Here is a 22,350-nt window from a genome sequence, read left to right as displayed (position 1 = left end):
AAGCCGAGCGGACACGCCCCCCTCACGAACGAGTCACCGCAGCCGGAAAGGGCGGTTGAACTACAGTTCCCAGCGTGCTCTGCGGCTGTCAAACCGGTTCCTCTACTGTTAAGCCGGACAGAAAAGAAACAAATTGTTTCCGTCATAACTTTCAAATTAAAACCAAACTCATACTTTGTGTCGTTGTTATAAATATTTTTTTTCAACAATCTACACATACAGTATATTTACAGATTCATGTGTTATTTTCAGACAGATATCCCCTCCCTGTCCAATAAAAAAATAAAGATAAATAAAATAATAGTGTGCACTCCCAAGGCAGCTTTGTGTTTGGTTTGCTTGAATTTGTTTAAATAAAAATGTGTCAATTAAAACTTATTTACTAATATATATATATATATATATATATATATATATATATATGCATATATATATATATATATATGCATATATATATATATGCATATATATATATATATATATATATATATATATATATATTCATATATATATAAATTTTTTTCATATATATATATATACATGAAAATTAAAAATACTGATATTAATAGCAATCAAATTAAGACAAACATGTCATTTGCTTTTCAGATTAATTTAGTCATTTAGCAGATGCTTTTAGCCAAAGCGTCTTACAGGAAAAAAGGGAAACAATCAAGGTATAGTGCAATAAAAGCCATTAGTGCAGCAATAAGTGCTAGTGACGATTCTTTAAGAAGTAGAGTTTTGGTTTGGTGCTAGGAGAGAAGGTGCTCTCTGAAGAGCTGGGTCTTCAGGAGGTTTTTAAAGGTAGAGAGGGACGCCCCTGCTCTGGTAGGAACTGGTAGTGTGTTCCACCAACGGGGAACAAGAAATGCAAAGAGTTTGGATTGCCTTGGATGAACAGGTGGCAGAGTCAGGCGCCGTTCATGACAAACATAAAATATTCTTAAATAAAAAGTAGCTCAAAATATATTTTGTATAGTATAAAATTGTACTATAGTATGAATATATAGTTTTTGTGTCCACAGTATTTACTTTATTCTAACATGTCAGAGGGTGTAAAGTATAATTTTTTGTTATTTAAATGTAATTTTTTATATGTTTATAAATGTATAACCTTTAATAGACTGTTATACACCACAATATCAGAAATCAAAAGCATACATTAGTGGATTTTAACTACTGATGCTGATAAATAAATATTTGCCTCTGAAATGTAGTGGAAAAGAGGTATAAAGTAAAATAAAAATGGAAATACTCGCGTAAAGTACAAATACCACAAAATTGTACAGTATAGTAAATCTGTACTTTTATTTTGAAGGCGAAGCTGTTTGGAACCGTCTTATTTCCGCTGTGGTTGCCTCACATGCTAGTGGTGTGTTTGTACAGTTTCCAGAGTAAATAATGGGGAAAGATGGCTTTAGATGTGTTGAATGTAACGAAAAAGCAACGGAGTTACACCGGGATTACAGTAACGGGATCCTGACGATAACCATATGTGTGCGTCCACTATTCTTCTTGTATTTGAGTCGTTTTGGCTTCTGTTTATAATGAAGATGCTAGCTAACAGCTAACGTAGATCTGTCATTCCTCTTCTCTAAAACTAAACTTTACTCTGTGTGTGTTTCTGCAGGAGTCCTGCCACAAACCAGTGGACAAGTACATTGAATATGACCCAGTTATCATCCTGATTGATGCCATTCTGTGCAAGACGCAGGCCTTCAGACACATTTTGTTCAACACAAGCTTGAATGTAAAGTAACATCCAACTATTTTAACTCCTTTTGCAAAAATGCACAAACAGTAATATTTTAATCTAAACTAGATATTCTGACAGTGTGTAAATACATGCATGTCTTGTGATCATAACACGACTAAGCACATTTAATTAAGTATAAATTCGAGGCACTTTATTTGAATATTGAGTATTTAATGCAAGTTTCTATTTCACTTTAAACTATATTATTAAGTAATAAACAGTTTGAAAGGGATCATTCTGCATAATTAGTACTTTTTTGTACTCTAATTTTATTTTGACTCTAACACTTTAGTTAAATTCACTCAAATGTTTCAATAAATGACTTTTGCTCAGTGTTTGAACATAAGTATGTACTTACGTTCTTATACAAATTTGAGGTACTTGTATGAGTTTTTTCATTTTTTGCAACCTTACACTTCTACTCCACTATACCTCAGAGGTATTTATTGCACTTTTAACTCCACTACATTTATCTGACAGCTTTAATTACTTACTAGACGCTCTTTATCCCCTTCCTGTCCAGTGAAAACCATCTCCAGATGTGTTGATATTGAATATTTGTGTTAAACTTCCTCATGTGTTGATGAAATTCTCCTACTTCTGAAGCTAAATAAAGTTAACAACCTTAAACATCTAAAGCTGTAATGTACAAAATGCAAATTAATGCAGCAGTACTATTGATACAAAAAACAGATATGATAGTAAAACTGTAAAATAGTAAAACACAGAATAACAAACTGCACAAATAAATGCACTTTTACTTTGGATATTTTAAGGACATTTTGCTGATGAGACATATTTTTACTTGAGTAAGGTTTTAAATGCAGGAATTTAACTTGTGGTGGATTATTTTCACAGTATGGTATTAGTTTTATTTATACTGATGTAAATACTGAATCACTGGTGTTCAGGTATACTTAATGTGTGTGTTTGTGCGTTTTCTCCAGATCCACTGGAAGCTGTGTGTGTTCTGCCTGCTGTGTGAGGCGTACCTCAGGTGGTCTCTGCTCCACGGCTCCGAGCCGAGCAGCGACCCTGCTGACATCATCAGGTACACCAAGGAGTGGGAGTTCTACGGCATGTTTGGATTGGCCGCCCTCGGTAAGACGATGAACCCAAAAGCTACATTATACATCTGTTATTCTGCTGCAGTGTTAACATGGAGCTCCAGAACCACAAATCTAACTGGAACACATGGATGTTTACAGACTGTGGTGAACTGTAACAAAGTACATTTACTTAAGTACAGTTGGGTTTTTTTAAATACTCTTATTGGTTTTTCAATTTTATAAGCACAAAAAAAAACAATACAGACAACAAAGCCCAAAACAAAAGAAGTCCCACCCCAAACTAACAGAGCGTTGCACTATATATTTCTATTTTTACATAAAATAAGTAAGTAAACAAAAAGACGACAAGAAACGGGTAAACGAAGAGTACATACATAAAATAAATGAAAGGGCAGACAGTCCTCATCTTCAAACAAGCAAATTAAGAGTTATAGCTTCTGTAAAAAGCAATGCAATGGTTCTCAGATCCTCCAGAACTTGTCCGATTTGTGATTAAGGTCATGAGTCAACTTCTCGGGAGGAATAAGAGCAGAAATCTGTGATATTATCCACATGTCAACTGTAGGAATCTGGGGAGTTGACCACTGCACCAAGATACATTTTTTAGCCAAAAACAAAAGATTTTTCAACAGAGATTTTGTGTCCGTGCCCGAGAAATTGTCTGAAGCATGATTAAGTAGATAGAAAGAAGGAGTCAACAAAAACTGTTTACCAGTGACCTCCTGGATTACAGAGTGATCCCCCTTTCAGAAAGTCTGGATGTGGTCACATGACCAAAACAAGTGGATAAATGTACCTTTGTGTATATTACATTTATAACAAAGGTTGCAGGTGTTAGTGAACATTCTCTGGAGGCGATCTGGTGTGTAATAAGTTCGGTGAAAAAAATTAAAGTTCTGTTCATGTAAAGTACAGTTTTTTTAAGGTGGGCCATTTTGCCTCAGGGGCTGCTTGATTATGGAAAAAACTTCAAATCACGATTATTTCAGTCAGTATTTAGATTATGATTATTTAACATGACATGAGCAACATTATGGCTTTAATATATATTTTTTTAAAGTTTGGCTTTTTAACAATGGATTGTCTTTAACTTCAAATAGGAATCATCTGAAAATAAAATAAAATGATCTTAAATAAAAAATTATGAACCGGGTTCGTACAGGTGCTTGAAATGAAACCCTTGAAAATGTTTGAATTTTAATGTTGTGTTTTCAAGGTTTGAAAAGTGCTTGAATTTTGGATAAAGTGCTTAAAATTTTATCTGCATTTCTTTAACAACAAAATCCTATAGAATAGAAATATAATTAGTTGGAGAACCTGTAATGAAAATGTAAAATAATCATTTTCAGTATGTATGTATTCAAAAAAATATGTAATAGCTGTAAGATGCTGGAAAAGCTTGAAAATGGACCTTGAAAGTGCTTGAAAAGTGCTTGAATTTGACCTCGGAAAAGGTGTACGAACTCTGTATAAAGTGTTAAAAGATAAATTGAACAAATAATACACAATATATAATGACAATAATTAAAATAAAATAATAATAATAAAAATACAAATAAATAAAAAAATAAAATAAAATAAATTGGATCAAAATAAATGAGATCAACTATGATATGATCAATCTACATAAGATATATTCAATATATAAAAATAAAGAAAAATAAATGAGACCAAATAAATGAGATACTACATAATAAGTACTAAGTATAAGTACATTTTGATGTGATTTACAGTTATTAATCTATTCATGTGTCTGTCGTTGATGCAGAGCTGATGGCGTTCTGCGGTGGCGTGCTGTGGTTCCTTTGGGTGGTGGTTGGCGGTCTGCAGGGCGGGACCCTGGAGCTCCGCCTGCTGCTCAGAGCGCTGCTGCTGTCCTGCTACGGGAAGGTGCTCCTCATCCCCGCCGTCATCTGGGAGCACGACTACTCGCCGCTCTGTCTGGGCCTCATCAAACTGTTTGTGCTCACCTCAAACTCCCAGGCCGTCAGAGGTAGGAGGACGTTTTCATTTGAATCATATTCTGTCATTTATTGAAAATAATAAGTATTGAACCAGGGTTCGTACGGGTGCTTGAAATCCTTGAAAAGGCTTGAATTTAAATGTATTTTCAAGGTTTAAAAAGTGCTTGGATTTTGGGTAAAGTGCTTGTAAATGCTTGAAATTCTTACTGTATTTCTCTTGCAATCTGACTATATCCATCTATAGACTATAGATAATCACATGTTCAATGTAAAAATAATGAGTAGCCTATCTGAAATTAAGACCCTGTTGGTATGGTTCAGTGAAATCTCCCCCTTTTAGTATATAAGTACTCATGTAAAACATGCAATTTACAACAGGTGTAAAATACTGGAAAAGCTTGAAAATTTACCTTGAAAGTCTTTGAAAAATGCTTGAATTTGACCACTGCTAAAGTGTACGAACCCTGATTGAAGTAAAAACTAATTTAAGACATCAGCAGCAGCACCGTTTATAGATAAAATGTCCCTTTGACTCTGGTTTACAGTCAAATTAAGGTTCACTTTTAAGTTGTTTTTATTAAAATACCTTGATAAATATTAAAGGTATTGTGTCGAAATGATATACCATTTAAGATAATATTAAATAAATAAATGAATATACCTACGAAATGAATAAATATGGCTACTAAATTAATCCTGAAATGAATACAAAAATAGAAATAAAAGTAAATATATAAATGAGTCAACATAGTTAAATAAATAAATAAATAAATAGTATTTTATTCAAATTTTATTTGAAATTTCAAAGTTTTTCAAAGGATTACTTTTATATATTTCAGGGAAGTTTTATTCCATTTTTTGACATTTATGTTTCTTAAAAAAAAATCTAATAAGAAAATACATTATTTAAATAAAAACAATATATCATTAAAAAATAGTGAATTATTTCAATGAAAAAATATATATATTTAACTATGTCTACCCATCAATATTTGTTTAGGATTTTTAATTTACCCAATACTCACCAAGAAAATTATGTTTTAGAGAAATTAGCAGTAACTTTGATTTTGAATTTGAATCCTGAAATAAATACAAACATAGAAATAAAAGTAAATATAAATATATAAATGAGTCAACATAGTTAAATATATAAATAAATAAATAGTATTTTATTTACATTTTATTTGAAATTTCAAAGTTTTTCAAAGGGTTACTTTTATATATTTCAGGAAACTTTTATTCCATTTTTTGACATGTATGTTTCTTTAAAGAATTCTAATAAGAAAATACATTATTGAAATAAAAACAATATATAACAAAAAGATAATGATTTCAATGAAATATAAATATAATCAATAAAGATATTGATGGGTAGACATAGTTATATATATATATATATATATATATATATATATATATAAATATAAATATATATATATATATATATATATATATATATATATATAAATATATATATATATATATATATATACTTTGTCTACCCATCAATATTTTTTGTAGGATTTTTTTTTATTTTTTTTTTTTATTAATTTAAACAAAACACAACATAAATCACCAATGGACAAACACAGTAAAAAAAAAAAAAAAAAAAAAAAATAGGATTTTTAATTTACCCAATACTCACCAAGAAAACGTGAGTTTTAGGGAAATTAGCAGTAACTTTGATTTTGAATTTGAATAGACACATCAGGGATGAACATTAAAGCTCCAGCAGGTGGCAACTAACTCTTTGTTTGAAACAAATCCCCCCTGCTGCTGCTGCTGCTGCTGCTGCTGCTGCTGCTGCTGCTGCTGCTGCTGCTGCTGCTGCTGCTGCTGCTGCTGCTGCTGCTGCTGCTGCTGCTGCTGCTGCTGCTGCTGCTCAGAACCCCAGACCCTGAGAATAAATACATTACATAACAGAAAGGTTTCAGTCCACGTTTTTCCACATTGTGCAATTATTTCTTCCTCTGCAGCAGCTCTGGAAACATAAATCTGCTCGCTGTGCTTGGCAGCAAACAATGACATGTTGAGTGATTGATAGTCTGCTGCTCTGACGAGGACTTTCTGTCCGTCATATTCATAATCCAGAACAGCATTTCTGCTGTCAGCTGGAACAAAGTATTGAAATCAGCCTTTTCACTGATACCACATCGACGTTCAGTGTTTCAATAGGTGACTTTCACTCAGTGTTAGAACATAAATAAGTACATTTACTTATGTGCTTATACAAAATTGAGGTATTTGTACAAGTTTTTTTAATTTTATGCAACCTTATACTTCTACTCCACTATACCTCAGAGGTATTTATTGCACTTTTAACTCACACTACATGTATCTTTCAGCTTTAATTACTTTTTAGACAGTTTTTCATCCCATTCCTGTGAAAATCATATATCTTCAGATGTGTTGATTTTGAATATTTGTGATAAACTTCCTTCATGTGTTGAGGAAAGTATCTTACTTATTAAGCTAAATGCAGTTTTAAACAACCATGAACATCTACATCAGGAAAAACCAACATACACATTACTGCAGCAGTAATGTTAATCCAAAGATACCATAATAGTAAAACACTGACAGAATATTTTTTGCTGATTAAACATTATTTTACTTGAGTAAGATTTTAAATGCACTACTTTAACTTGTAGTGGAGTATTTTCACAGTGTGGTATCAGCACGTTTACTTCTTGACTCATTGACATTCAAGTTTTAAATCAAAATTTTTTTGGCCAATTTACACTCTGTTTGAACTCAGTATTACTGTACAGTTGCACTTAAAGATTAGATGCCTTCACCTGTACTAACAGCAGTCTAACAGCAATCTAACAAACAAAACTGACGAGTTATGTTCATTAAAGAAATCTTATTAAATTAGAAACCAAACAGAAAAAGACTAATAAATTTAATCAGATGAATCACCTTATTCAACTTGAGGATTTTTTTAGGGTGAAAATAAATATGAAATGTGACAGACATTCAAGGGTTAATTCAAAAACCTCAATAGAAGCTTTGAATGTAGAGTAAATAAAGTCATTAAAAAGACATGACAGCTTTACTCTTTACTGCTTTATTTTGATTCTCTATAAATGCATTGCCTCTTGTTTGTACTAGGGATGCACAATATTATCGGCACGTTATCGGTATCGGCTGATATTGGGCTCCTGTTTTAAGTTAAATTTGAATTTAAGCAGCAGTCTGTAAGGTACATGTAGTTTTATTCAATTTGGGTTTAATTGCTCTACAGTCACATGTTCCCAGTGAACACAGGTTATGTTTAGGGAAAAAAATATCAGTATCGGTAATCGGCTAAATGAGTTGTAAAAAATCGGCATATCGGATATCAGCAAAAAAATCCTATATCGTGCATCCCTAGTTTCTACTGTACATAGCAGCAGGTATGAATGTGCTTGGTGAAGGTTTGTAGGCTTAGTAATGTTAAATCTCACAATATACTTTAAGACTGTCATGGTTTGTAGTTTGTTGCCCCTACCTTGCAAAATTAAGGGGTAACTCCTAAAAAGAATGGTGTGTCAGTCCTAATTTTAGGACTCTTAAAAGCTCTAAAAGTTTGATAAAGCAGTTTAAATCGGCTCCTAATTCTGTGTAGAAGTAGTCAAGAGGACTCAATAATCCTAAAAATGGATGGAGGACAGTTTTCTAGTGGTCAGATAAAGTGTTTTTTGACTACAGACATACCTTAACTAAAATAAAAACAAAAACTTTCTCTCGAAAAATAAAATGTTTTTATATTTGTCTTATCTTCTGTCTCTCCTCCAGTGATCCTGAACAGCAGCAGACGTTTATCTCTGCTGGCTGTGTGTGTGGGACTCCTGTCAGAGACCTGCGTGGCTCAGGCCTGCAAGAAACTTTCATGGAGCATCCAGGACATGTTGATCTGAGTGAAGGACACAAATGTCAGCTATCTCTGGGAGGAATATATATATATATACGTCTGTGGACACCAACCTGTGCCAGAGAGAGACGGTTTAATGAAGCCAGCTCTGAAACAGAGACAGAAAGCTGCAGAAGAGACGTTATTCCTGTTATTATCGTCACCCTGTTAAAATAAAAGCCTAACTCATTTTTTCAAGTTTTGCAGGAAACACAAAAAACTTCACCAAAAGTGTAACATATGACATTTACTCAACACTCATATGACATTTCACTCAAAAAGGATGTAACAAAGGATGGCTATTGGCATAGTAATAACACTGTGTGTAAATTATGTAACTTAAGAGAAATAAATGACTTAGGCTTTTTTTTTGAACATGCCTTTGTGGCTTAAGCAAGATATGGTAACACTTTATTTTGAAGTTGTCTACATAAGAGTGACACAAGCCTGTCAGAAACATGACATGACAAGTATCATGAGCATTAATGTTACTTCAAAGTGTCATTAATGTTCATGACACATCCCATGTCATGTTTATGACACGCTCATGTCACTCTTATGTAGACACCTTCAAAATAAAGTGTTACCATTGCTGAAGTCACAAAGGCATGTTCAAAAAATTGCCTAAGTCACATTTTATTTTGACTTAGGCATAATAAATCTGCTTAAGTCACACACTTGACATAGGCCATTATCTTAAAGGGGTAAAATCACATGATCTGATTAACTGAGGATGTAGGTGATTTTACCATAGGTGGCTATGAGGAGATGATTTAGGCAAAAAAAAAACAATTTTGATAAAAAATGACATAGGCATAGATTATTTTAACAGTGTGACGATTTGTACTCTTTATAGAGAAATAGATCAATCTTCATTTTGGAGGGATATTTAAGACGTGGCGGCGGTTGTTTTTCATTTTGTTTTTAAAGTGGACGACAAGCTCAAGATTCCTGTGAGATTTTTATTTGATGGAGGGAGGAGGTGCATCATGGGAACGTCCCCGGATCTTAATGATTGTTTCTCAGGGCGGCTCTCTCTCTCACAAACACGACTCTGAGGTTGTAATGTGACAATAACTACTCCTCTGTTTGGACACGACCCAGACAACACTCCTCACATTCTGCAGCTCATTGCTGAAATGCTTGGCCTAACTGACACATACATAAACACACACACACACTAACACACAGGGTGAATTGTGTGTAAGTGAAATAAGAAGAAGTGGATAAATAAAGCAGACAGAATTTACTTTCCCGGTATTTATTTCTATGCTGAAAGTTTTTGTGTCAAAGTGACATTGAAATCCAGGTTTAACAGGGTTTAGTCTTTTATACTGTCAGTTATCAAGATTTTATTTTTATATTTGACATTATGAGGGCTGGACCTAACGACTCATTTTTGAACAATCAATTAATTGTTAAAACCTGTCAGGAAATAATTGAAAATGAAAAAAGACCAAAAGTGAAATGAAATAGTGTAAATTAAAAGCCCCCTGTCCAAAAAAATGATATAAAAATAAGAACTTTGTTTTTCCTGAACAAAGAATTGATGAATTGAAACTTAAACCATTGGAACTATTAAAAAAAAATAAAAAAATAAAACTGATGAAATTCTTAACTCAATTCAACTTTATTTATAGAGCGCATTTCATGCTTCACAATGGATATACATAATTACAGTTAAAAAAACAAAACAAAACAACAGAAAACAAACAAACAAAAACAAACAATTAGAAAAAATCAATTACAAATAAATTGAAGAGTGCAATCTATGCCATATTCACCACATACACACTTACTTACTCACACATGGGCACCCACTCCTACAACCACACATGCACGCACGCACACAGTTCAACCGAATGCTGTTGAAAAAAGATAGGTTTTTAATATATTTTTTAAAATGGCTACTGATGTGGCATGTTACAGCAGGGTTGTTTATTTGTCACGTTTTACTGAATGTCGGCTTAAATTCCTTCAACATCAAACTGCTGCGTGAATCTCCCCAGACGTCTGATTCACAATCACCATAATTAAACACTTTACCAAACCTCCACTTACTGCCCCAGGACGGTATTTGTCTGTAAACAGAACAACGTCCAATCAGTAAAACAAACATCTGCAGCCGTCCGAGAGTCTGAGGAATGAGGGGAATGTATTTACTGCACCTACAGTATGAAGGGACAGATGAGCGGCCCCGGCCCCGGCCCCTGGCGTCGGCCCCCAGGACTCTCTGCTGCCGGACACGATGACGAGAGGAAAGGAGGAATTCTCTCTGAATAAAAACCATCTGCTGAAGCAGATCTGACCAAAAGATCACAGATAAAGTGATGGACTTTGGTGCTTTCAGGGATAAAGTTTCAAAGCTTCTTCTTTGTTTATTTCCCTTTAAATAAAATATCTGATATCACTGCAACTGTTCCTGTTTTTATTTCTTCTTTTTTTTTGTCATTTCCTTTTTATTGGTTTTTGAAATGAACAAACGAACAATCAACACGAAGACTTATAAACAAATACAGAAAATATCAAGGAAAAAAGTAAAAGTGTACAAAAGGGGATTGGAAAACACCCAAAAATAAATGAATAAATAAAATAAAAAGGGGAAAGGTACAAAGAAATGAAAGTATTCTGATCGTCCAGTCTGAGATTCCTGTTTTTATTTCTTAACGTTGTCTCTCTTCCTCCTTCTTCAGTGTTTGTTTTCTTTATCTCAGAGATAAAAAGAGACATTTTACCATCTGAATCTCACTCCTTCCTCCATCTGGTGTCTATAAAGAATCTCCGCCTCCTTCTGCCGAGTTTGTTTCGTTCACCTCAGATGGTCCTTTATGCTGTTATTTATTTGTTGTGCTGTGGATGTAATGTGTGTGTTATTTGTGGCCTGTATGATTTGATTTTGTGGCAATTAAGTTTCCCCCACTGAGAATGAATAACGTTTTCTAATCTAATCTCAAACGGCACTTACAAAATGTTCTCCAGTTACAGGAAATGAACAAAAGCGACTCTGTTGAAGCCACTTTAGGTCCTTTGATGATGGTTTTGAGGGCAGTTGTGTGTGTGGATTCCTCAAAAATAATCATATTTTCATGTTAAAATTCTAAAAAAATTTTACAGAGTGAAAGTTTTCTCTCTGGAACTCCTGAATGTTTTTTTGCACCAAAGTCCTGTGTCAAAAGTTAATATTTATATCAGAGAAATTATCCTAAATATTCTGTTATATTCAATGCAAATCAAAGTGTATTTTTCCTTTGTTGCAAAATAAACTAGAAGGACATTTACACTGCAAAAAAGCCAACTTGTATTTTTTTGGCCTAAAACAGTGATTTAATTTGCTAAAACTTGGAAATATAAATTACTGACATTTAGGGCAATAATGTAAGTTAGCACAACAAAGGAAGCCAGTTGTCTGCTCAAAAACAAGTTTGTGAGTTGTTGTTACTTATATCTTTAAGTTGGGGTTCAAAACAAGGGACAATAGTTCTGCTAACTCTTATTTCTTTGTTGTGAAATGCGGGAAAGAGGTGAAATTAATTCGCGAAAGCGGCTAACTGATGCTAGCGGCGCTGCTTGTTACAGCTACAAGAGTAGCCATTAGCGTATCAATGCTAACTCAAAATTGTGGTCACAACATTAGCTGACATTCATAGCGGCGTTACAGTCATGCCAGAGAAATTCAGAAATGAGCAAACTCAAAAACAAAACTTAAAATATTTAGTTTAATTGTCCAACTTAAAATTTTATCGAAGTTTGTTGCCTTGAAATTTTGAGTTCACCCAACTTTTCTTTTTTTTGCAGTGCAGAGAGCGTAGATCACCAATGCAAAATCTCTATCTTGCAATTTGAACGCAACTGAAAAGATATTTGTGTGATTTGCATCCACTCAATGAAACTAATCCCTGCAGTTTATCTGTAATCCTCCTGACAAACAACCCAAACTGGAAACATAGCATCCTTGGTGGAGTTAATAATATTAAAATATCTGTGGCTTTCTGTAAGAGACGAGCCCTGAAATTTGGCAGCACCTTCTGTTTCTGTGACAGATTAAATAAAATGAACTTGTAGAGCGAGTTGGTCAGGAGCTGCAGAGAAACTCTGGTAAATACTGCAGTATGTGCTCTCTGAACTGTCTGTTGATGACAAGATTAAATACAATATTTCTATTTTTAACACAGTAGATGTGTATGTGATTGGTGCATGTATCTATATGTGTGTGTGCTGCGTCTGCGTGTTATTACAGGCCTGTGAATAGTTGAGAGACAGCACACGAGTGAGGAATGTTTTGTTAGGTGTCCTCACCCTGGGTGGATCTCTGCTCCCGTCTCACTGGAGACAAACTCAGTCTGGATCATTATCAGCTTTAAGGCAAAACACTACAGGCAGAACAAATAAAAACATTGTTTACTGTCATGCACTGGGTCATTTTTTAGAGATTTTGGAGACTTTTTTGCTTACATACCATGAGTGGCTGAAATAAAGCTTCCGAAATACACATTTAGGTGTTTATTTTACAAACACACACAATTTTTTCCTTTTTATATTTTTATTTTTGTTGCATTTATTTTTATTATTATATTTTTTATTTAACTTTTTTTTAAACATTTTCTTTTAGATAACGATATCATTTGTTGTTTAAATAATTATTTTATTGTATCATTTTTTATTTTATTTGTTTTATTATTATTATTATTACATTTATTTATTTTACAATGTCTTTATTTTAAATAATGAGGTATATATTTTTTGTGGTATTTATTTTTATTGATGTATATATATATATATATATATATATATATATATATATATATATATTATACACCTTTTAAAAACACTTATTTTACATAATGATGTAATTTATTATTTAAATTATAATTTTTTATTTTATTTGTTTTGTATTTGTTTGATTGTTAATATTATTACATTTATTTTACAAATGTTTTATTTTGAATAATGATATATTTTTTTGGTATTAAATTTATTATATTTATTTCTTTTTAAAAACATTTCTTTTAAATCATTATTTTAGTAATCATTAGATTTGTTATTTAAATTATTTTATTGCATTATGTTTTTATTGTATTTTTTATTATTTTATTTATTTAACAATTTTTAAAAATCTTTTAAATATTTATCTTTAAATATATTATTTAAATTAAGGGTTATGGGAGACTCTTTTCTCAGGTATGCTGCAAATTTTCAGATGCTTTTCTGACCTGTTTTTAGTCTTTTACACTCTTCAACTGACACACAAAAGTGGAAATAAGCACAGTGCTCAACATGTGTTGTGTCTGTCTAACTTGTCTAACAGTGTTTGAGTCCTCAGGACAAAATGTTTGTCAGCAAAGCAGGTTTCTAAAGGTGGAATCTGGAAAGTGTTGGTCAACTACTGTGGCGTGCAGAGGTTTAATCTGACTAATGAGATTACTGTAACAGCAGTCACCTCTCAGCCGTCACCAGTCTGGACCAGTGAGGCAGCAGCCAAGGAGCTGGAGGCTAAATCCAACCTTCACTCAATTTAGACTCTCCTGGTACTAAAAAAATGATTGCTTTTGCTCAAAATTTAAATTAAAATGATTTTTACCTCATAAGATTAGACTGGAGGTCATATCTGATGTCATTTTTCATCTAATAATGCATCATTTCAGCCTTTTGTATAGCCACCCTCTCCCTCTGGAACTCTATCCCTAAAAACATCAGAGACTGCTCAGACCCATCCACCTTCAAAAAACGTATCAAATCTGTTCAGTGTGTCTAACTAAAAAAGACAAAACAAAAAAGACAAAATGACAAAAAAAAAACACAGAAGAAGACACAAAATGACTGAAAAAGACACAAATTAACTAAAAAAGACACAACAAAAGACACAAAATGACCAAAATTGTTACGCTAAACACACAAGACACAAATAAAATAGAGTCACACTAGAATAAAAACCAGAGTTGATGACAGGATCACACACAATCACAAGATCACATTTATGTTGGTTTTTCTTTGTTTCTTTTTGGTTCAAAATGTTGATCCAGTAAGTCAGAATAAAAAAATCAATTATTATTAGGTCATATAGGTGAGGTTGTGCTGAAAAAAATATACCAACATGGCATTTAAACATTTTTAAGTGGTGTAAACAGGCAGGATAAAAAGGGTTAAAAAATGGACTAAATAGCCCAAGACTCCACAGAGTTAATGCATGTACTATGTGTTTCTTTGATGGAGAATCCACACCGTGCAGCTCTGATGTGTCAGTCTGTCCCTCCCTCCCCGCGGAGAGAGTGATGCGCACCTTGGATTTGCTCGCTCAGTCAAGATTATGTTAATCTGCTCTAATCTCCCAACAGACGCTCAGACGGGCAGCACGAGACCAGAGCACAGAGCCCAGAGCAGAGAGGCAGGAAGACAAACAGGCTTCACATGATGAAGCACACTGCACAACTGTCTGCACAGCAATAACACATCAAAGCCCCTCTATGGAGCTTTAAATGGACACTTGTTTTCTGATTCAGTCACTTCGTTTGACGTCAGCTCTGCTGTAGTGCAGCTGCAGGGAGGTTTCACTGGTTTGTTTTTCAATTCTGGCAGCAATATCTTGACTTTGAATGGCTTTTATGGACCTAAATGCTGTTTTGGATCTCTCCCAAACTGATAAGGAGAGTGGAAGGACAAATACTGAATAAAAAACACTTAATTTTGTATTAAAAGCTTACATTTAAACATGAATGTATATGAGGTTGAAAATAAATTATAATGGACAGCTTAAATCAAAAATATATTGCACGGCCACAAAAAAATTAAGCAACAATACAATGAAAAATAAAACAGTTAAGATGCCAATAAAAGGATGAAAAAAAGACCAAAAAAAAGATAAATTACAAAATAAATATATTTTTCTTAATTTAAGCTCATGAAAAATGTGTTGCGTTTGTGTTCAATCAACAAAAGGATGAGAAAAATACACAAAATATGAAATTTAAAATTTACTTAGTTTAATTGAGTTTACTTGAGAAAAGTGTATATATTCATTTCAAAATATATGTATAAAATTGAAGACTGAAAATGCTCAGTGAAAAACAAAGCCTGAAAAACATTTAAAAAAATTATTTTAACTGCCCTTTTCTTTTTTCCTGTTTTTTCCACACATTTTTAAAAAATGTTTTAACTTACTAACTAAATCAATTATATTTCAAAAATAAAGAAATATATATTTATTTTAATAAATACATTCTATAAATGTATTGAAATTTTATTTTATATATTTTTTAATATATTTTATATTTTTTTCATTACAATTTTTTTATTGTGGGTTATGGGAGACTATTTTCTAGAGTTTTTTCCAGTTTTTTTTTTTTTTTAGATTTTGTTTTTATTTAAATCTTTAACATTTCTCCAGTTAAATGAATTAAATTGTTTTTTTTAAAAACCCCACCTTTCTGATTATTACAAACTCTGTGATTTTAAAAGAACAATAATCCCACAGCAGTGACACCAAACCAGCAGAAACATGCTGCACACATGCAGTCGAAACAAGTGTTTCGTGACCCATTTCTTCAGTCTCACAGGAAGGTTTGAGTGTGAAAATATAAACAGTGTTACCATCATCAGTAATTCATCTGCAGCTTCCCCAGCACGACGAGCTGCTACATCAAAGCCGTCACATCCTGCTGCAGTAATGATCAATTAAAGCGGAACCGCTCCGGCACCACAGACTCAGGACCAAAATGCAGATCGGTGCATTTAAATGCAGGTCAGAGGGAGATGCATTCAGGAGAGAGAAAGGAGGAAGTAGGAGAAGAAGAAGTAGGGCAGCAGAGTAGAAGAAGAAGAAGAAGAAGAAGAAGAAGAAGAAGAAGAAGTAGGGCAGCAGAGTAGTAGTAGAAGAAGAAGAAGAAGAAAAAGAAGGAGAAGAAGAAGTAGGGCAGCAGAGTAAAAGAAGAAGAAGAAGAAGAAGAAGAAGAAGAAGTAGAAGTAGAAGTAGAAGTAGAAGTAGAAGAAGAAGAAGAAGAAAAAGAAGGAGAAGAAGAAGTAGGGCAGCAGAGTAAAAGAAGAAGAAGAAGAAGAAGAAGAAGAAGAAGTAGAAGTAGAAGTAGAAGTAGAAGAAGAAGAAGAAGAAGAAGAAGAAGTAGAAGTAGAAGTAGAAGAAGAAGAAGAAGAAAAAGAAGGAGAAGAAGAAGTAGGGCAGCAGAGTAGAAGAAGAAGAAGACTGCAGTTTGGTCCGAGAGCTGTAAGGTTTAGATTTTGTGGAATGAAGATAACAGCTGATATTTTTATTGCTTTATTATATTTAATTGGCTTTTTGGAGGCTGATCCAAACTGAAATATCTCAACATCTATGGGTTGGATTGACATGAAATTTTATAGAGACATTCATGCTCCCCAGAGGATAAATCCTACTGACTTTGATGAAGCTATGAGGTTTAAGTTTGTAGTTTTAAAAGAAATATCTCCAAAAATATTGGATGAATTGCCACAAAATGTGGTTATTTTTTCCCCTCTGGGTGGATTGTAATGATTGTGTTGATCTTTTAATTTTTTTTTCAGGTCAACATTTATATTTGTCAAATTATATTACACATATTTAAAGTATATTATTATTGTAAAAAAATGTGTTTTCTATTTTACAAGAAATAAAATAGTTCATGCATAAAACTGCTTGCAACAAGGCATCTGGAGCTGAATAACCAGCTCAGGAATTCTGTTTTTCTATTATTTTTAATTATATTTTTGCGCTTTGAGTACCATAAAAAATTGCCATCTAGTTTTATTATATTCAAAAGAGGAAGATTTTGATTCTGGGTTGAACTGTCCCTTTAAGACTCTCAAATGAATCCAAGATTGATATATTTGTCATGCAATGTTCCAGTTTTGTTTTTAAAGAAACTTGACAGCTATTCAATTAAGGAATATATTTTAATAAGTTTAAGATATGCAAATAAAACCAACTTTCTACAACTTTTTTTTGCATTTTGTCTCCTGGTCAAAGACAGACTTAAACTTGATTTACGGCCAATTTAAATATTTATTATATTTAAAATATAACTGAGTACAGCTTTATGCAGCTACCATAACTTATTGACTTATGTTGATTCAATTTCAAGTAGAAGAATTAAAAAAAAAAAAAGCTCACAGCAAACCTGAAAAGTATGGAATCACTTTATTAAATCCATATCAGTTTAATAATAACTATGATAGCATTGAGAGTAATTGTCCAAAGAAACAGTAGTATGGTCATTCATAGATCAAAGAACAGGAGAGATGAAAACAACACAGGCTTCACATGTTCCAACACAAAGCACATTTACACCTTTTTCCACTATTATTTAATGAATGATTATGATGAATGATGATATACAGTATAAATATGAAGTCAGACATTTCACTTTTCTTTTGTCTCAGATTCAGATGATTTAAATGGCTGCAGCCAGTAATTAGAAAAGGTAGATAATAGGCTGATTATTCAGCATGTCGATGCTAATAATTGGCTGTAAAAATGATTAAATTACATTTAATACCTCTTTTATTCGTCTCAATTACAAGCTACAGTTCAACTGATATAACCCAGGTCTTAAACCAGGTCTAGTTAAGGAGAATGAATTTGACTTTTAGTAAAAAAATTCACATTTTTTATGTATTTTTGGAGTTTTTCAGGAGGAAAATGTTTGTCATTTCACAGCTCATCTCCATATAAATCAACACGATTGGAGTTATTTTGTGTCTGCATCTTTCCTACATTTCCCAGAGTTCTTAGTAACAACCACTTAAGCAGGGCGTGAAGCGAACACTGAGGCGTGGTTGTGATTACAGCACTCACTTTAGTTTTAGGCCACTCTGAGTAGAAAACTCTCGTCCCGTCTCTTCTAACAACTGATTTTTCTTCATGCGATTGTCAAAGTTGGTGCAAAAAACGGCAGCTTTTGAAAGCGGCTTTGATTAGTCAGAGAGTCGCACCAAAACTTGACACTTACAGAGAAATAAATCCATTATAGTTGCTGAAAATATACCCAGGTGAAAAGAAAAGGACACTGAAGTAAAGACTCAATTTAAAGGGACAGTTCACACCAAAAAATCACGAAAATAGATGTTTTTTCTTTACTGTAGTTCTGTTTATCAATCTAGATTGTTTTGGTGTGATTTGCAGACAAATATCTGGAAAGAGGCATTGCTGTAAAGTTCTTTAAATGTTTTTCTTCTTTTATGGCTTTTTAGCACTACAAACAGAGTGGAATAGGAATTTACAACAAGAGGTCGAAAGGCTTGGAAGACTTATTGATTTAAAGGCACTTAAATATACTTAAATAAAACTTTTTACTAATAAAAACCTTTTAAAAATACACCTTTTCCCAACTTTGTCTCAACTTAAGGTACATTTTAATTATATTTTAAGTGCAAAATCATTCCAAATTCTAGTAATTTATATTTAAACAGTATCAACCACACTTTTTGAGTAAATTAGAAATATATTTCTAATATCTTAGTGCATAATTAAATCAGAAAACTACATTAAAATAGACTTAAAGTTTTAAAAAAAGTACTTAAGTATATTTAAGTGCTTCTTAATTGTGTTTTTAAAATAGTAAGGTACACTTAAATTGTATTTCAACACATCTTATGTATCCTAAGTACATTGTACATTTTAAAAAGCACATTTTTAGTATATTAATCACATGGAAATATGCTAATATTTAACTTAAACTAAGTGTACTTCAGTGAGCTTTTATTCTTTACCTGGGTATATGTTTGAGACATCACATTATGTACATTTGGTTTTCTGTGTAAATGTTAAAAAACACCACCAAATAACAGCGTGTCACATTACAATCGTGTTCAAATGTTTATAATTTTTTTTTTTTTTATCCCTCCAGGGTAAAAGACATGTTGGTAATTTCATCAACAAAAACAACATTTTGCCATGTTTACCCTGAGATGACATCACCACGTTTACACATCCAATAATCACGTGAAAAGGGGGCGGGGCTGTAAAAGTAGGAAACAGACAACAGTTAGCTGGTGTTTAATTTAAAACACGTTTCTTACTCTTTCTTTTGTGCTGGATTTAGTTACTGAACAAGGAGCACCGTGTGCCACATGTGTAATAACACAAAGAGGATCAGGTAGTCGTACTTTTTGGGGGGGAGATTTAACACACAACAACCACAAACAAGTGCAAAATCTTAGTTAAATACTTGTTTGAACAAGTGAGGAGTGCACCATGTGGTTTATTTTTGCATGCGACATGACTGGTTTTAAGGCTGTTAACAAGTTCTGGGAGTTAAAGCTGCTTCGTGTGGAAGATTTTAATGGATTTCGGGAGTTATTCCATGTCCACGTTTGTGTACAATGTCTGGAAAACATCAACCAGAGACAGGAACTCACATTTCAGAGGGAGGAAACATTAGAAAAACACGCCACTCCCTGCAGCTGCATCCTCGTCAGTAAAATGAAAAACCTCCAAATCTCTAAACACCTTTTTTAATCAGCTCTTGCTTGTATTTTCCGGATTTGTGTATTGCTGTAATACACCACCGGTAAGGGATTAAAGCAGGTTGCAGAAGTCGTTCAAATTCTACACGTAGCAACTTTAAGTGCATGTCGAGCAATTCAAATGATAAAAACAGTTTAGGTTTTTTTATTCTCGTCCTCCACTTGAACAGCGAACCGCAAGTCTGAAACCTGCCGGTTCACAAAGGCACTGATTGTGTTGACATCCAATAAAACATGTGGGGGTCAAGTTTGTAGAGAAAAAAAAACGGCATCAAATAGATTTGTTTGATCAAATGTGCTTCAGATTGGGTTGGAGGGATACAACAACAAGGTTTTAACTGGAAATACTAACAGCATTCAGATTAGGGCTGGGCAATAATTCAATACATCGTCCTTCATTGGCATCATATGGTGATAAAAACAAATATCAAGATATCGTGATACTATATTACAGTCTGATTTGATACTAACAAGCACTATGGCTGGGTGATATGACAATATTTATCACCTGAACAATATAAAAATGCTTCTTGTATAAATTTTTCTATAATACTTTTACCACAATGTCAAAAACTAGTGGCCCAAATTGCATTACAACAAGGTTTACGTTATTTATGTTCTTATTCTTGCAGGTTGGGGCTGTAGTTTTTTCATATGGACAATTTATCAACCAAATAACCAGAAAACATTCTATATTGTGATATGAATCGTTATTGAGATAGTAAATTATCTATATAGGGATAGAAGATTTTGGCCATATCGCCCAGCCCTAATTCAGATGCAGATTTACTGCAAAGGACAAAATGTTGAGTTTTATAAACTGTGGCCCTTTAAGGACTGGGATTTGTATTAGAAAACATTCAATCCACCCACTGGTTTCCCCTCAGTTTACACTGTTGCTGTTTTTAGGATTATTTGTGATTTTGTTAGCAACATTAGCTGCTAATCGCTGGTTCCCACTGCCATGTTGAGATCCTTAAACAGGCAATCGATATGTTCTGAATTCAGTATACAGCCACTTTAAACTTCAATACAATACAAAAGATACTCGATACATTGTTTCGATACCACTTTCGACACCAAGTCCTTGGTACACAAAAAACAATGTTTTTCTTCTTTTTTTAAAATTTAACCTGCACACAATGCTGAAAATAGTGACGAAACAGAATTTTCTTCCCTTTGTGCAGCATCAGGTTCAAAAATTGAATTATTTCTAAACTTTAAACACTGTTGCATAAGTAAGAAAGATTGTATCATTTAAAACAGGTGGTATCGAAAAAAATATCAAAGTATCGACAGTTTTGGCAACTTTAGTTCTATTGCAGACTCTTGGGATGCAAAATGTAACTAAAAACAGAACGTATCCAATTCAGAATTCATAGTGCATTTTTATAAAAAAATAAGGTTTGTCAGTTTGAAGATTAAATATTGTCAGTTTTTTTAATTGGATATGTCAAAAAGGAGTAGTACATTCTGGTTTTATTTATGTTTTAGACAACATCCCAATTTTTTGGGACTCAGGGTTTTATTTAGAAACTTGTATTTTGGGCAAAAACATGACAAGTTTTCTTTATTTTTGAGTGACTAGATAGTGATATGTTGACTTGTATGAAATCATGGGTTTGCTCACACTGGCTGATACTTTACTTTGGATCCAGGGCTCTTTACACACTGTTTAGTTGCAGATTTGTTCAGGAATAATGAAGCAACTGAGACTTTCACTTGTCATTCAGCGACAAAAAACATAGGAAAAAAACATTTTCTGTCTGTTTGAGAGGGCTAAAGGCAGAGCTGTCACTGCTAAATGACAGGAAACATGTTGAGAACTGTGGAGACATTCTTCAGGACATCAGATGTCATTAGGAACTTTTGAAATAAAAATGTAACCATTCATGATCAGTTGAGTATGAGAAACTTTTTCCAGCACTTTTAACCAAATACATTTCATTTTGAGTGCTCTAAATTTTCTTTGGTTTTGTGTTTCACAAGCACACAAATAGTGGAGCGGCCCACGAACAGATGGCGTCATACGATCCGTACAGACACAAAATCAAAACACGACTGAAACGTTCCGCACCTTCTCAAAGTGGAGGTGGGCGCTGAGTGACACAACAGCTGCTGAGTGTTGCATGCTACAACAAGTCAGAGAGAGATGTTTAGATATTTAGGAAGACTGCACTGATAAGTCATATGTGT

The 22,350-nt window shown here is 33.2% G+C and overlaps 1 protein-coding gene across 1 annotated transcript; it reads left to right on the top strand.

The window, feature by feature from the left end:
- Positions 1 to 1,357: 1,357 nt before the first annotated feature.
- On the top strand, positions 1,358 to 8,936 carry arv1 (ARV1 homolog, fatty acid homeostasis modulator). Its single transcript, XM_059356633.1, has 5 exons — positions 1,358 to 1,497; positions 1,631 to 1,750; positions 2,704 to 2,857; positions 4,595 to 4,819; positions 8,571 to 8,936. The coding sequence occupies exons 1-5, from the start codon at positions 1,402 to 1,404 to the stop codon at positions 8,690 to 8,692; spliced, it is 717 nt and encodes a 238-aa protein (XP_059212616.1). The 5' UTR covers positions 1,358 to 1,401; the 3' UTR covers positions 8,693 to 8,936.
- The last annotated feature ends 13,414 nt before the right edge of the window (positions 8,937 to 22,350 follow it).

This window comes from Centropristis striata, chromosome 18, assembly GCF_030273125.1.
Source record: "Centropristis striata isolate RG_2023a ecotype Rhode Island chromosome 18, C.striata_1.0, whole genome shotgun sequence".
Classification (NCBI taxonomy): Eukaryota; Metazoa; Chordata; class Actinopteri; order Perciformes; family Serranidae; genus Centropristis; species Centropristis striata.
This window is presented reverse-complemented; position numbering and strand designations above follow the sequence as displayed.

Bases quoted from the DNA above. Each gene is read 5' to 3' on its own strand.
- arv1 (XM_059356633.1), top strand. From the start codon at position 1,402: ATGGGGAAAGATGGCTTTAGATGTGTTGAATGTAACGAAAAAGCAACG. The intron at 1,751-2,703 runs GTAAAGTAACAT...CGTTTTCTCCAG, and splicing joins TGTTCAACACAAGCTTGAAT to ATCCACTGGAAGCTGTGTGT. The intron at 4,820-8,570 runs GTAGGAGGACGT...TCTCTCCTCCAG, and splicing joins AAACTCCCAGGCCGTCAGAG to TGATCCTGAACAGCAGCAGA.